Raw genomic sequence first — 16,819 nt, forward strand, 5'->3', positions numbered from 1 at the left:
ATCAGTTCTGCTGCACTGCCAGACTGTGGGACAAGGCTGTGTGAAGAGAGAACTTTACACTTTGCAAATTAAGCAGATGCTAAACTGACTAATACTGCAGAGATATAGAACATGAACCTAAAACCCTGCTAAAATTGCTGATATGAACTCTGTTGATGGCCATCTTAAACTTGAGTCTTCTCACAGCATTAGGGAAAGATCACAGAATGGATGTGGGTGCAGAGAACCTTGGAAGGTCTCTGGTCCAAACTTCTGCCTAAGTTGGGTTGCTGCTGGGGTTAGATCAGGTGCTCAGGGCTTTGTCCAGATGGGGCTTGAAACCACCAAGCAGAGAGATGGCAAAAACCTCACTGGGAAACCTGGCCCCTGCCAGTCTATCCTCATAAGGGAAGAGGAACCTTGGTCTCCAGGCTGAATTGCCCAGTTTTAGCTGATGCCATGTGTCTGCAGCATGGGAAGGCCTGCTGTGACAACACTGGGGGGTGGAGGCTGATGTCACCAAGCTGTGAACTGTGACATCACCAGGTAACGGATTGTGACCTCACTTCCCTCACGGTTTATCTTGGGAGCCTGGGGGACAGAATGCCTTTTGTGCTGTCACTGGGCATGGAGGCTGATGTCACTGAGGAGTAGATTGTGACATCACAGTGTGTTGTGACATCTTGTTGCTGTCTGCTTCTGTGTGTGCAGAGCCTGGGCCTGTCTGGTCGCAGCCTGAACTTCATGTGAGCAGGACAGTGAAGTCTGGAGAATCAAGCCAGGCTTGTCCAGTGCTGGCTGGTGCCTATCATTGGCAGATCTCAGTGCCAGTCCCAGGGCCATCACTCCTGGCCCTGCCTGGTTCAGGCAGCTGGGAGTACTGGCAGCAGTGAAGGTTGGCTGTGTGGGACAATGTCCCCCTGGGGTGACTGAAGAGGTGCAGGGAGCTTGGAGGATGTCCTTCTCAAGGGACCTGGACATTTCTTCCTCCCTTTCCTGCCATAGCCAGTGACCATGGCCTCTCCCTCCTTCAGTGTGTGACACCAGTGAAGGTAAGCAGCTCCTGATCCTCAGCTCTTCTCAGCCCACTGCAGAGCACAAAATGGCCATGGAGACAGACGGCAACTGCCCCATTTGCCAGGACACTCAGAAGGACGTGGCTTCTACTCTGCCCTGTCACCACTGTTTCTGCCTGGGCTGTATCCTGCGGTGGGCTCAGAGAAATCCATCATGCCACTCTGCAGAAGAACAATAGAGACTATCAGGTTTTCTGACAGTGAAGATGACTATCTGGAGACAGCCATCACAGCCCCTGAGGAGCTGCCAGATGGCAGCAGCCTGGCAGGGACAACTCCTGATGTCCTAGATGAGAACAGCCCCTATTTCCCGGTGGCATCCCATCCATCTTCTCCACAGGGTGCACTATCCCCACCTGAGCAGAGGGCCTCAGGGCTGGAGTTTGGGGGTGGTCTTCTTCCTGAGGTCCGGGCAGGAGTTTTCCGTGGACGACAGCAGCTCCTGGACCCTGTGCGGCCCTGGCTGCGCCAGAGGCTGGAGGGAATATACCGGAGCTGGTGGTGGCTGGTCGAGGCCGCAGAGAGCACCATCCTGCATGACCTCTGTGTCAAGGGGCCGAATGCACAGGCCTTGATTGAGGGGCTGGAGCCTCTCCTCGAACAGCACACAGCACTGTTGGTCCATGGTGCCATCAACATAATTGTGGGCCAGTGCAGCGAGGAGGCCCAGAGGCTGCTGCAATCTGGTGCAGTCAGAGATGAGAACAACAGCCCTGTGGCCAGAGCCAGCTCCAGCAATTCCAGGAACTCCAGCTCCAGCAACTCCAGCTCCAGCTCCAATAGCTCCAGGACCAGCAGTTCCTGGGAGAGGAGTCCCACCAGTGGTCCCAAAGGCTGTAACTTGGAGGAGGAAGTCAGCACATTGGAGGCTGCTTCTTCCAGGAGTCCCAGACATCCCCCACCTGTGCCTGTCCCTGCAGAGCAGGACCAGCCCCAGGAGGAGCTGGGGCAGGCAATGACAGTGGCAGGTCCCTCTGCCCAGGGCAGCAGCTGCAGCCTCTCTATGCCCAGCCAGGGCAGGGAGTGATTGCCCGAGGGATCCTGGCACCCCCCAAACAGGAAGGCCTCCAGCTCCCAAGACTCTTCTCAGCCCAGCAAGAGGCCACCCCACTGGCAGCATTAGCAGAGCTCTTGCAGCTCTTTATTCAAAGAAAGGGAAATAAATTTTTATTTCCCTCACACAGTCTCTCTTGTTGCTTTCTCTCTCTTCTACTTCCTTTCCTCTTCCCCTTGTGCCCCACTGATGGTGTTTTACACACCAGATCAGTAATTGTTGGGGTGGAAACACCTTGAAGGGGGTTCAGGGAGGTGTATACAGAGGGGGAAGGGATGGGTCAAATCTCACGGAGCTGAGGTGGTGTTGTATCCCTCATGTCAGGGCCTGGAGCCTGGAGCAGCTGTCAGTCACAAACAGTCCTGGAAAATTTCAACACCCCACAGGTCCTGGAGCCCCTAACCCAACCTCAGATTAGCAGGGACAATGATGATACTGCCCTTCACCCTGGCCTGGAGCCCCAGAGTGTTCAGTGGGTCAGAGGCCCCACCTGGCGGGGGTTGACCATAAGGACCAGAGCAGGTATTGCCATGCAATCGTGGCCCTGCCATCCAGACGTGAGAGCTGGTAGCTATATAATCTATCTCCTCCTTTTGCTAAGCTGCTTTATTTTCTTCCCTAAAAAAAAGTGCCTCTTGGGAACAAGTGTGTGGCTTATTGTCCTGACACTATCTCAAGGTGTTGAAGAACCTTGAGATATATATTTTAAAGTAAAATCTCTCTCTCTCTCTCTCTCTCTATATATATATATATATTTTAAAGTAAAACTCTCTATATATTTTAAAGTAAAACTCTAAGCCCATGAGCTTGTGGCTCCAGGGCTGGAGTGTTATAGGGTGGCACCCATGTGGTGAGGTACACAGCCATGGGCCCCTGGAGCCCCAGGGCCATTTTGGACATGCTTCTTCCCATAAGAATTCCTGCTGCAGCCACCCACTCACAGTGCAGCAGATGCCAAAGGCAGAGTAGGCAGCAGGGGCAGCTGGGCTTATTGCAGGACGATGCCCTCAGCCTGCCTCCAGTCCCCCTCTCTGCCCAGCCAACCACACTTCTGCTCTGGTTTCTCTCCACTGTCTGATGACAAACAGGGCAGCGTGCAGAGAGTACATGTTCTGGCAGACAGGCAAGTTCTAGTGCAAAATTCATCCTGAGTCATAATTTTATCTCTATGTCCCAAACAAATAAAATTGTTTCAGCACAGATTTATGTTATTGACAATATTATTGAAGGAGACAGTAATAGTTTTGGTTCTAGCCCATATTAAATCTTGGAAAAGCACTTTTTAAGATAATACTCTTAATTTCCTATTAATAAAAAGACTGGAGTTGCCCAGTTTAAGGAAATTTACTGAAATAATATGTCAAGTAGATACACTGTCTCAGAAGAGTAGAATAAAAATTACTCATTGCAAAAAGAAATTAATACAATAGTGCGTAATGAGAATCATATATCTGGCAGAGGTACACATGACTGAGGTTGATGGGGACCCAGGACTTAAAGAGCAGAGGGGTTGTTTTGTTGTTCAGTTTATAAATGAGCAAATTTTAGAGGCCACATTGCCTTGCAATAAGAGGTAAAAAAATTACTCTTTCAGGAAAGAGAAAAGATTTATTTAAAAAATATTCTTTTAAATTATTTTAATATAAAAGGCAAAGAATAACAGGTATTTTGATTTTTAAAGAAAAATATTTTAAAAAAAGGTAAAGAGAAGCAACTATTTTAATTTGGTAAAGAAATCCACCACTAGAATGGATAACGGACAACTTTATTGTCAAATATTGCAAGTTATTTTTATTGCAAAAAAAATAAAGGGAAACAGAGTTATTTCTCAGTCCCTGTTTATTTTTTAGAATCAACCCTGCTCTGTTTCTCAAAGGTCTAGAAGTGTGTACTCTCTGCACTTGAAGTACAAAAGAGACTGACATTTCACCTGAAACATTGTTCTGATATTTTTTAAACAAGAGCCTAAGCAAGTCTATCAGCTTTTTTATTTCCTTTATTTTCAGTATTTGCTTTTGCTGGTTTGAAAGCAGAGCCATTTCAAAGCCAAACTCAGCTCATGTCCAGATAGAAGGCACTGGGTTAAGTCTTTTTTAGAACCAAAATCCAATGCTTGTGCTGACAGTGGATGTATTCAGGGTACAGAATAAGAAAGACTTCCAGGAATAACATGGGGAGAAGTTCTCATGTGTGGGAATTCAGGATAGCGATGCTATGAGGGGAAGATTTGACATCACTGAAGGATGGGGGACATGGACAAGGAAACTTAGATGATATTTAGAGCTATTTGTGCTCTAATTGTGGAGTCAGACTGAACGATCAGGGAGACATCAGTGCTAGTTCTAGGCCAGCTGGTGAAGGTTGTGCTATCCTTGTTATGTTTGCTAGAGCCATCATGTGGCTCTCAGGGAGCAAATGATCATAGGCTGTGTGCTGGTGGAAGCATTTGAATGTGAGCTAATGCTCAGTTATTTCTGGCAAAAGACAGTAGCAGTGAAGAGCCAAGGCCATGCAAGTCATGTGTTAACTTTTTTGCCTTTTGCCTAAGGCTTTGAGGATCCTTGGCTTACCTGGCTCCATCCTGCATTTCTAAATGATGGTCAGAATTGCTGCTATTCAGTTCATCCCTAATAGTCCAGATGGTCCAAGGCCCTGAGCGACACTCCAGCGCAAACTTTCTGAAAGTACGTACAAAGCGCGTTTCAGCTTTTCCACGTCCAAGCAATTAGCCAGGGTAACTATTTCTGCCTCTGAAGCACCAGCTGTTCACAACTGTCTTTCCTGTGTGTCAGCAGATCAATGCTGCAGCAAGAACCATCACTTAAAAAGGCCAGATTATTCACCTGCAATGTCAAATGACACATTTAAAGTTCTTCTAGTCACAGTAGGAGCTGCCTGGAGGAATTTCTTAGGACAGTTGGAGCTTCTGACCCAGAGAGCTCCTATATCTCTGAGTTATGAAAATGGACAGAAGTCACTCAGCCACCCAGTATTGAGCCAGTCCATTTTTGATCCAATTCATCAATCCAATTCATTATCTGAGCTATGAAAATAACTAGAAATTAAGTTTCTGGACCACTTAAAGGACTAATGTCTGAAGTTCATCAGTTGTGCACACAGGTATATCTCTGGTACTTGGTAATACCACTATTGTAATGAAATTACTGTTTACAACTTCCTCACAACTTAATCTCTCTTGCCATACTGGAGGATAAATAAAGAGGCTTATCTTTTGCTGTGAGAAGCAGGTCATTAGTCTCAGATGCTCGCAGTGACTCTGCTCATTCCTCAACAGATGGAAATGGAAGCAAAAAAACAGCTCTTGATTTGTAAAAATTGTTCAGGCCCAACAGACTGAATTTTCATGATGAAACTGACCTTCAGACATGCTCCAGCAGTAATACTACATGATGGAAGGAAACCAGAGACAGCAGATTGTACACCAAAAGCTGTTTGCTTCCCTTATTGGCACAAATTAGCTGAACAAAACAAGGTTTATCTGTTTCTTTGTCTGCCTCCCTCCTGCTGCAGGTTTAGGTCTCAGGCATAGTTCTGGCATCTGGAAGGATGTCAAATGTCAGTGAAGGAAACTCAGAGGATGTGGCTGTTTTCTACCAGGTCAAGTGCTTCAGAAATTATTCTTTAGGTGGAAAATGCTACTGTACAGAGTGATTGAAAACCTGTAGTTCTACCAAAGCAAACCTATTTAACTGTTAGCAGTCAGGGGAAGGCCTGGGTGAGAAATGAATTGTTTTCAGATCTTTTTCCAGTTCTGAAATCTTTAATTCCTTTCTTTGCACCTTCTTGAGTTCTACCAAGAATTAAAAAAACCCCAAACAACCAAACAAACCAAAAACAAAGCCAAACCATCAAAACCCAATAAAAACAACAAACAAATCCCCCTTGAAAACTACGTTTGCTAAAGATAATTCCCTTCTCCTATCTGATTTAGCTAATCAACAAGAATTTTATTATAGCAGCAGTGCTGTTTTTCAAGAATCAGAGAATGGTTTGGGTTGAAAGTGACCTCAAAGACCATCTTGTTCCAACCCCCCTTGCATGGGCAGGGTCACCTTCCACTAGACAAGGTTGCTCTAAGCCCCATCCAACCTGGCCTTGAACACTTCTGGGGGTTGGGCATCCACAGCTTCTCTGGACAACCTGTGGCAGGGCCTCACCACCCTCACAGTAAAGACTTTCTCTCTAACATCTAATCTAAACCTGTCCTCTTTCAGTTTAAAACCATTGCACCTTATCCTGTCACTGTCAGCTTGTAGAAAACCTCCCTCCCTAAGTCTGGATTTAAACCACCCTCTGCTGTTGCTGTTGGATGAAAGGGTGGTAAATGCGTTTGTGTACTCGATAGTAATGTGTTTCGTGTCTCTCATGCTAATGAGGGCTCTGGTTTAAATACTCAGCACAGTCTCTGATATTTTTCTCAGCACCACAGTGTCTCATCTGGAAACAGACAGCTGTGATACACTAACGAGCACTTTTCAGCTATAGTTGGGCTGCATAGAAAAGTGTCACATGAGAATATAGAAGGAAGAGATATAGCAACCATTTGACCTGAAGTGTCTCTCAGTTGGTGTGTTTTATCCCAGCTATGTTCCAGCCTGTTCCTTGCTGGAGGTGAGCAGCTGCTCTTAGGAAAATACCATACTGGCAAAACAGGTTGATGAAAGGTAAGAGAACTCTGCTCACCGGGTGTTGAGAAGGTTTACTGGCATATCCTGAGCCCCCCAGAAGCATTGTCTGTTCTTAGAGCCTGCAGACCCTTTAATCAGTTGTACCTGCCCCAGTAAAAACAAAGTTTTTTAAAGTATTTTTTTCAATTATTTGTTTTAGCCTTTTCCCAGTTTTACTGAAGCTTTGGGGGTAGTTTCTATTAATGAGGGACAATACCTCTCCTGAAACAAGCAGCATTTTTTCTAGAAGCTTACTCCACATGCTTTGCACTGTGAAAATGTTCACATGGAGGAGTAATTTGTGAACTGAGAACTAGGTAAGAAGTTAAGTTTGTTAACTGGCAGAAAACAGTGTGCCCACAAAAAATTTTCCACTATAGCCTTGGGTGAGTAATGGCTCAGTCTTGACAGCTGTATATTTTTGCATCAGATATTCACAGAAATATTCATACAGTTAAGAAACGTAGTTCATTGCCTTGTTATAAATATTTTGTTCCACAGATATGTTACCACTCATAGGTAATCAGTCATATATTTTGGTGATAACTGTAATTCCACTGGGATAGTAAATTCCTACATTTGTTGTTTTATCACATAAACTTTTCTTCTCCTCTTCTGTAGACCAAAAGCATCTCTGTGAACTTCATTCAGCCTGTTACAACTATGTTACGGGTAAATGAAACTTAGGCTGAAATATAGCAGCAAAAATTTATTAAAGATTTATATAAATTGCAAATAAGCAAATCAGTGCGCTGGGCTGCCAGGGAGACCCCTGCTCCACTCACGGCCAGCAAAGCAGTGGGCAAAACCAATATTCTTTATACTATTGTCAATTCCCTTCCCATAGTCACTTGTTATCCTTCTATTGGATCCGAGTTCACAAGTCTGGTTCTAGTTGGTTCTTTTGCAAGCTCGCTTTCAGTTGCCAGGTACTTCCCTTTCCATAGTTTTAGGTAATTTTTCGTCCTTGAGGCCTACTGTTTGAGTCTCTCCAGATGTCCATCTGGGATACTTTTTATCATCTTCGTTCTTGACCCTTTGATCCTTGTCCTTTCCTTCGTTACTTTAAGCGTACACTTTTAGACAATATACAAAAGACTTATTCAGTAAGGCATAACAACTTGTTTTGTCAGCTTAGGAACTGCAGCTGCAGGACTATCAGCTTATAGTACTGACAGATTAATTACCCATTCTGCAACTTACAGTCCACCGGGCTTAACAGAACCTTGATTACAATTATATGCATATATAGAAATATAACATGCAATGCCACTGAATTAGTAAATTACTTTACTAATAATTTGATGAGTAAATTATGTTACTACTACAAATCTATTACAACTATGAGATTCTTTTGGTGCTCATCATCTAGTCATCCTCTGATTATTTAATTCCTTTACGCACCAGTGTGCTGCGGTCTGAAGAGGGGATGGGACCATGGCACTACACGAGGGTGGGATGCAGGTAGAATGGTTCATTCAGCCGTGTGCCGGATTCTTATCGGTTCAGGTAGGGAAAGGCCAGAACATAGGGTGGGGTATCAGACAGACAAACGGGGGAGCAAATCAGGATAGGGGCACAGGCGAAAGAGGGAGGAACGTAGGAGGAACTGGGGAGAGAAGGGGCGAATGGAGGTTGTTTCCTCCCTGCAGCTCCTCCAGCCAATCGGCAGAGAAACAGGGGAGCAGGGAGGTGGACAGGCCTGGATATGCCCAGAAGATACAAACTCGGGGGGGAACATACAATGTGTGTATACATAATAACTATAAAGCCTGCATCATAAAGTCCATTCAATCACTGTACATATTTTTCCATTTCTGAGATTTTCCCCATTCTGATTCCTTGTCCTTCACACCAGTGTTCTGCAAATAGATTCATAAATCTTCTACCCTCCAAGATTAATTCTTTTAGCACCATTTTCAAATTTGTCCCTGGTCATTTCCATTGGGCATGCTGCTTGAAGATGTGATATTTGCACAGAAAAGAGCCAGGTGAGTCAGCATAATTTCTGTTGCCCATTGTTTTCTATTGATTTCCTGGCCGATTCTTGGTTCTCATTGGTTTTTTTTTGGGGGGATACAGGCATAGCACATGCACTATACAATTGTTTTAAGATTTAGTAAGGACATCGATTGTGGTCAAAGTTGAGAAAAGTTTGAACAAAATTTCAGGCCACTTGATATCACCCAGACCTTACTGATGCATACAGAGTTTACTTTCACTCCTGGGATAGAGCTCCTCCTCTTCTGAATAAAAATGACAAAACCTGTGGTGGCGAAAGGCCCCAAGGAGTCACCTTCACTTTAAAAGATTTATCCTTACCAGGTTTGCTCATGGTTTGAGTTCTGCATTGAGTGGAGTCATGTTCTCTTAGTAGGCCTTTGCACTGAGTTTTACCAAGCTTGTGGCTCCATTGTCTATCCAAAATCTACAGTTTCATTCCCCAGCTTTACTGGAACTGGGGGATCTGCTGGGCATGTCTGGATATTTTCCCCCAGTCCCCTTCTCTCATTGCCAAAATCTGCTAATCGCTTCAAAAACTACTTATTTCAGTTTAAAAATTTATTGCAGATTTCTACACTTGCGCTGCCAATAAATAAAAATACAAAAATCAATTTAAGTTAAAAAATTAAATTTATTACAAAATGATACACCTGTGCTGCTGATATATAAAACCACAAAATTAACTTAGTTAAAAATGAAATTTATTACAAATAGCTACACCCCTGCGACTGAGACATAAATACACAAAAGTCAATTTAAGTTTAAAAATTACAATACAAAATGATACACCCATGCTGCTGATACATAAATACACAAAATCAACTTAGTCAAAAAATTAAATTTATTAAATAGCTACACCTGTGCTACTGATATAAAACTATACAAATATCAATTTAAGTTTAAAAAAATATTATAGATTTTACAACTGTACAGCCTATACACAAATTCACAAATATAAATATACCTATCTAAATAATCCTATAACTATACGTACATAAATAAAATTATATAACTATAAAACTCCATTCATATTTAAATATAACTGCATAAAAAGATAACAAAATACAGACACAAATATAATTAAGTATTAAATGTGTATTATATTTATATTTAATAAATATATCTTATATACGGTATATTATATATAACACATAAATATATACATAGGAAATCCATATAAAAATATACAGAAATTGATATGCCAGTCTAAATACCCATACCTATAGCTACATCAATAAACCTATACAGCTATACAACTGTATACATACATAAATATAATTAAATACAGATATAAATATAATATACATATATCAATAAATATATCAATATATCTATACAAATATCAATATACCTATCTAAATATCCTATACCTATAACTACATCAATATAACTATGCATCTATACAATTGCATACATATATAAAAATAACCAGATAAATATATAAATATACCTATACAAATATTCAATCTACATATGTAAATATCTATACACCTATAACTACCTAGGTATAACTATAACTATACACATCTCTAAATATAAGTATATACAGAGGATCCCAGCCGCCCCATCTTCACAGGCTCTTCCTTGGTCTCTCCCTCCCATGCAGAGCAGCCCTCCTGGAGAGGTACAGATGGACATCTGGGAAGCAAAGGGGATATTGAGTCAACATTGGTCCTCGTGTACATTTCCCTTGGCAGCAATTGTACTTCTATCAGGGACTACAAAATCTTAGATCCTAACAGGGAGGGTTAGAAAGAAAAAATCCCATGTTCTGAGGATTTTCAACAACAAATAACTTGTCTATTTAGCTCTCACCTATTCATTCAATCCTTGTGGAATACCGTCTAGCTTTCAGGAGACTTCCTGCCAGGTCTTCCTCCCCTCTGCACAAAACTCACAGGATACTCCCGCCAGCTGTCCCTGCACAGGACCGACCCATCGTGTCCCACGGACTCCCAGAGAGCTCCTTAAGCCTCCCCAGAGCTGGGCAGGGAGCAGGGACATCCCTGGGCAGGGCTGGGCCAGCTCGAAAGCGAGGAGTGAGGGTGTTCCCAGCTCAGCCCAGCCGAGACTGTCCTGCTGCAGCCCACGGGCAGAGCGGGACACACGGGAACAGCTCCTGGGTTGTGCCAGCAGATCTGCCTTCCCCAAGGACAATCCTGTCTGGCCCTGGGTGAGCTGAGCCGAGCTGAGCTGCCCCAGCAAGGGCAGGGAGCCCTCCTGACTCGGGGCAGTGCCCATTTCCAACCCCAAACTACCCTCACACCATCCCATCTCACCGGCCCCAGTGGCCTCACCAAGGGTCTCAGGCAGCAGCAGCAGGTCCCTGTTCAAGATGTGGCTGGTGGTCGTCAGCTTCTCTCTCTTGGCCCTCATCACTCTCTTGCTGCTCACAAGGAGTTCAGGGCAGTCCTGGCAAAAGTGGAGAGTCTGGAACCGGTGCTGTGGCCCAGCAGGCTTGGACAGGCTTGGACCCCATTGTGCTCCCTGTCAGTCCCCACTATCCCCTCGGCCCCACCATGCCCTCGGCAAACCCAGAGCCCCTCCAGTCTCCTCAGTCCCTTCAGAGTCTCATTTCCCTCAGTTTCCCAGCCCACTTAGCCCCAACACCTGCCTCAGCCTGTGCCTCTTGCCAGTTCCTTCAGTCCCCACGCTTCCCCACAGCTCCTTCAGGTCCCTCCATTCCTGCCATTCTGCTCAGGTTCCTCAGACCCTTTAGTCCCCACGGTCCCCTACAGCTCCCCCAGCCCCCTCAGCCCTCTGTCCCCTCAGTGCCACCATCACCTCAGCATCACCGTCCCTTCAGCATCACCGTCTCCTCCATCCCTCCAGCCCCCTCAGCCTCACCATTCTCCAGCAGCTCCTTGGGGAGTGGTGCCTGGTGCCACCAGAAGCTCCCCCCAGTCCCATGGGGGCTCCCCCGGCCCGGCCACCAGCCCAGAGGCGGCACAGGGAGCGGAGACAGAGGCGGCACAGCGGGAAGAGTGAGGGATGGAAAAGGCAGCAGAGTGAGACAAGAGGTGAGAAAGCAGCCTATACCTCTACAAATATCAATATACATACCTAAACATCCATCTACATCTAACTATGTAACTAAATACACCTATAAATATAACTAGATATAAAATTGTATGTAGTTTGTATATATATAAATAAATATAATATATAAAAATATAACTATATAAAGATGCAAAGATACGTATATATAAATATAAATATGTACATCTATAATAAAATAAATATAAATAATAATATATATAATATTTTAAAATAAATTAAAAATATTAAATAATTCTAATAATATAAAATATTGTAATAATATAGTACTAACTATAAAACATATTAATAACAACGATATATAATTATATTATTATATGATAATATAATAAAATTACCTAATTATATCATTATTAAATATGATATAGCAATAATTACAATACTAATAATATTAAATGTTATATTAAAATAATAATAGATATTAATATATTATTTCATCTCTATACATCTATAAATATAAATATGCAACTATATCTAGAAATGTAACTCTACTCATCTTTAAATACAACTATATACAGAGGGATTCCAGCTGCCCTGTTTCAACAGGCTCTCCCTCGTCTCTTCCTCCCACGCAGAGCAGCTCTCCTGGCGAGGTACAGCTCATGGACCTCTGGGAAGCAAAGGGAACAGAGTCACTGTGGGGCCTTGTGTACATTTTCCTCAGCAGCACATCGAGCAGTTGAACTCCCTGTACTCAGGGACTGTAAAAGGTGGCCTCAAAGGCAGGCTCTCACTTGGGAATTTGAGGCCTGCTGTTAAAGAATAGGAATTCTTCCAAGTTTCAATACTTTAAAGTTTTGAAGTACCCAATAAAGTCCCAGCACTCACCCTGCAAATGGCACAAGAGCTTTAAACAGAGACAGTCACATCTCACAAAGACAACTCCAGCCTTGCTCTTTCTCTGTGCCGCCAAAGGCCTCAGTCCTTACTTACATGGCTGAAACTCATGGGCAATGTGAGCTGAGTTATTAACCAGCATCGTTATCCGGGATCTAGAAACCGCCCTCTGAAGTGAGCAACAGTTCCTCCAACTCTCCCATCGGCTCTTGGATGAACAGCTGGGAGGGAAAAGGCCTCCCTACAAGGCCAGCAGCCTGCACCACCTTTGCCCTAGAATAGATCTAAAGTGCTCTCTTTCTCCTCTTGCGTCTTGCTGATTTGGGGACATTCAGGTTTTTTCCTTTAGTTACTGGATTTGTGAATTGCTTGGCCTCGGATGTTCTGCCTCTTGTTTTTCTCATGTGTCTCAGCATAGGTATCAGCAGATTGGTATAAAATGTAGGTAGTGATTGAGACAAAAAGCCTGGACTTCTACGCTGACATCACCAGTTTGCTGGGTTTTCTCCCTGTTGCTTTAATAGTCACCTCATACTCAGCACTGCCTCTGTAGCACATCTGGGTTGGTGGCACAACTCCCAGAACGTCAGGTTTTGTTCACTCATCTAATTCACACCCTTTTGCACAGAAGCAGCCCAGGTCTGAGCACATCTAGAGAAGTGTGTTGGTGAGTACTCTGTGAGGTTGTACGAGCACAATATTTTCACTGAAGGCACAAGGAAGCACTAACACTGCAGACAATAACTCAACTGTTCTGATCTCCCCTTCCTGTAATAGTCACTTAGAGCAGCTGTCTCGGGTCATCTCTAAAGAACGGTAGACTCTCTTCTTACCAGGCTCATTTGGCTCCAGGGAACTGTTCCCGCTGCTCGCATTGCCAGGCAAAGCTTTCTCTGCTGCAGCCTTGTTCCCAGGCTCCCCTCCTGAATGACTCAGAGGGAACACTAATATTCCCCTTAAAAGAAAAACAAATGGTAATAAACCCAAGGATCACTCGATATTTTCTTGGAATCACTTTAGGGACACAGTAAAAACTGTTCTACGCTCCAGAAGGCTGTGTAAACACGAAGTGAACACTGCTCAGATGGTTTACAGGACAAGTGCTCTAAACTCAGAATTAAGGTTGCCAAAGTGAAAGCTCTGTCCTATTAAGCAAAGCATGAAATCAGAACACCAGAATACACTAAGTGAGGCTGTGTGTCCTCACAGTCAGAACTTTGCCCTCACTTATCACAGGAGCTGCAAGAACCAGTCAACAGAAATCCAGGTGCCCTCCTTGCTACCCACACGGTGTCAGGTTGCTCAACCACTGCACAGGGCTGTGTGGTGCAACACTAACATGAGCCACACATTTCTGGCTGGGAATCCCCCCTCCCCCGCCCATCCTCCTTCTAAGCAATAAATTACAAGGTGTTGCTTGCTTTTTGGAGCCTTCTGCTGCTGCCCAACACGTACTTTGCAGCCAGCCATTTACTGAACTGGTGTATTTCCCGATAATGTGACAAAAATCTGCAGGGTTAAAAGCCCCCCAACAACAGACAACCAACTCATGTTTCCTGCTCCGCTGAGGAAGTAAAGACCCAAGGTTAAGCACCTGGAAATTACCTTTAGACACAAAGATATTCTCACTATGACCAGTTCAGGATATTCATCTCTTCTGCCACAGCCTATCCATCAGAATCCTAGAGATGAATGACTGCTCAGAGCCTGCAACATTTCCTTCTATTAAGCAATCAAACGCTTTTGAAACTGGTATGTGTGATGTTACAGTAGACAAAAGGGCATCACACTTGGAAGAAGATACTGGTCACGCCAAAAAATCACACTCCCCACCTTGACTCTGCCCTTACTCAATGTTAAATATACAAAAGGCAACAGGTCCGTACATTAATAGAAATAGAGATATTCTCTGGCAAAGTTGTGTAACAATAAGCAAAAAGGCCTGTGCCAATACAGGAAACTGAACACTCCAGAGAAGTCTGGGAAGAGCAAGAGTTAGAGAAAGGGGATTCCTAATCAAAAGAGGCAACTTGTCCAACAAAGAGTCTAATAGTCCATGAATTGCTCTTCAACACAGAATAAGCCTTTGACCACTTCAATAAGTCCTTGACCATTTCACATCCAGGACCAACACTGTCCTTCACACCAATTACACAAGTCATGGGGCCTCAAAACCCAAACCTGCCCCCCATCAACTCCATGGCTCACACACTTAATCCCTCCTTGCTAACAAGGAAGTCTGGGCCCCAAGGCCTTAAAAATGGAGATTTACTTCTCAAACACAGTTCAAAAGCTGTCAAAGCTGACAATTTAACGTGCAGGTGACACTCAATACACTGAGAGGCTCTAAGAAAGAGTCCTGCCAGCTCCGTGTGTGCTGGTGCAAGGACGTGCTCTTCCCTGCACTGCACTGAGCACAACAGTCCCATCGAGGCTGGAGCTTTGCAGGGACCTTAGATTAGAATACATATCCCTTTCTAGAAAGAGGGATACCCAAGAGGAAGATGACTAAGCTATGGAACATGGAGAGCAGTAGTGGCAAGTTTGCTCCAGTTGAGGATTTCCAAGCCAGAAACTTTACTGGAGACCTCAAACACAAAGAGGACAATAAACTGCTGCAGCTCCAGCACATGACACCACAGCACTTGGAGCCACGGGCAGCAGCACCAGGTGCAGTCCCTCTTGGCTTTCTTTGGGGTTCAAAAGAAAAAGAGCTAGAGCCCACATCTGGTGCTGCAACAGAGGGACCTCTCACATGCCCCTCACTGCGCGTGAGACTTTGCCTTCAGTGGCAATGCTCAAAATACTCTTCTCTTATTTAGGATCCAAGACATCATGTTATAACCGACAAAGCTTCCACTTCATCACTGTGAATGCAACTGCAGGAGGTATTTTTCCCAAGAAAGAGTGGCCAACACAAGCTAACCCACCTCATGCTCATGAATGTGGGATACTTTTTCAGTCCCTCTTCTTCTTTCAATCTTACTTTACCAGTGAAACTCTTTGCTGTCCATTAGAAGCTGAATTAAAGAAGCCTTTACTTCTCAGGCGGGCAACTACATCAAAAACATGTCAGTCCACCCCCAGCATTGCTATTGAACGGAGTTACCTGAAGAAAGGGAAACATTTCAGGCAGGTTTGATGCAAGCACCTCCTCGAGCATCTGAAACACAACTTCCAGACGTATTCCTGCCCACTCGTCTGCAGCAGAGGGATTACAGGCCCAGCTGGAGGTCGTTGATGCTGCAGAACCACTGCCAGTCAGAGAATCGAAGGCTGAACTCCCCAGTGTGGCTGCAAGAATCCAAACACGGTCATCAGGCTTCCAGAATTTGGGTTTGGTTTGCAGAGCTCTATTGCTCCCTTTGATCAAACTTTTCAGGAATCACACAGTAAAATCAATTCCAGAAATGTATTTGTGCTCTCCGGGTCATCTGAAGACCAATTACCGATTTATTAATCTTAAAAAAAGTATTCTAGTTGATGTGTATTGAAATTATACATAAATTATATATTATATAAAATCATAAAATATGAATTGTAAAGTCTATACACACACATAAAAGCTTCATAATTGCAGACTTCTGTATCTTCCCATCAGCTTTTTGATTTGGCTGTTTTAGTTTCTCATCACAACATACCACTGAAAGTGGATTCACCTAAGATGAATTACATCTTCAGACCACACACCAAAACTGAACGGTGATTTTATTCTAAAAAGCAGCGTTGTGGAACAGTGTTCTCCAGGTACGACTGTTTGGGTGACACACCGAGGTCATCTAAAAGTAATGCCATTATTTGCAGGACAGATAATCTTAAAAATCTGCACTATCCTATCATTGTCCGAGTTTTGCTTAATTAAAAGAAAGATGAAAGTCAACCTAACACCGACTAGTTGTGGGCAAATGCTTTTCTCCTTGCCCTTTCACCTCAACAGAGAGGCTGTGTGCAAAACCCCCAGAGGATGCTCTAAATCTGGAGGAAGGATAGGAAAACCAGACAGTGAATCTTTTTGCTTTCAATCTCTCTTCCTTTTAGGCCTTGCGCTTTCTATCTGATTCTCACTTGAGATAACAGGTGACAGAGCATTGTAGAAAGATACTTAAACCTATCACTTTTGTATA

At 43.8% G+C, this 16,819-nt stretch overlaps 1 protein-coding gene and 1 long non-coding RNA gene across 2 annotated transcripts; one reads left to right on the plus strand and one right to left on the minus strand.

The window, feature by feature from the left end:
* Window positions 1-506: 506 nt before the first annotated feature.
* Window positions 507-7,484, plus strand: LOC116781092. Its single transcript, XM_032676692.1, has 3 exons — window positions 507-525; window positions 1,014-2,007; window positions 7,419-7,484. The coding sequence occupies exons 2-3, from the start codon at window positions 1,210-1,212 to the stop codon at window positions 7,482-7,484; spliced, it is 864 nt and encodes a 287-aa protein (XP_032532583.1). The 5' UTR covers window positions 507-525; window positions 1,014-1,209.
* Window positions 7,485-12,400: 4,916 nt separating this feature from the next.
* Window positions 12,401-15,942, minus strand: LOC116780409. The gene is made up of 3 exons (XR_004354460.1): window positions 15,805-15,942; window positions 13,529-13,650; window positions 12,401-12,468 (listed from the first exon to the last, which is right to left on the minus strand). It is a non-coding gene; the product is annotated as an uncharacterized LOC116780409 (long non-coding RNA).
* Between the last annotated feature and the right edge of the window lie 877 nt (window positions 15,943-16,819).

Source organism: Chiroxiphia lanceolata, chromosome Z, assembly GCF_009829145.1.
Source record: "Chiroxiphia lanceolata isolate bChiLan1 chromosome Z, bChiLan1.pri, whole genome shotgun sequence".
Taxonomy (NCBI): domain Eukaryota; kingdom Metazoa; phylum Chordata; class Aves; order Passeriformes; family Pipridae; genus Chiroxiphia; species Chiroxiphia lanceolata.

Excerpts from the sequence above, each read along its gene's own strand:
- LOC116781092 (XM_032676692.1), top strand. The coding sequence starts at position 1,210 with ATGCCACTCTGCAGAAGAACAATAGAGACTATCAGGTTTTCTGACAGT. Across the intron at positions 2,008-7,418 it reads CCCAGGAGGAGCTGGGGCAG|ACCAAAAGCATCTCTGTGAA; the intron begins GCAATGACAGTG and ends CCTCTTCTGTAG.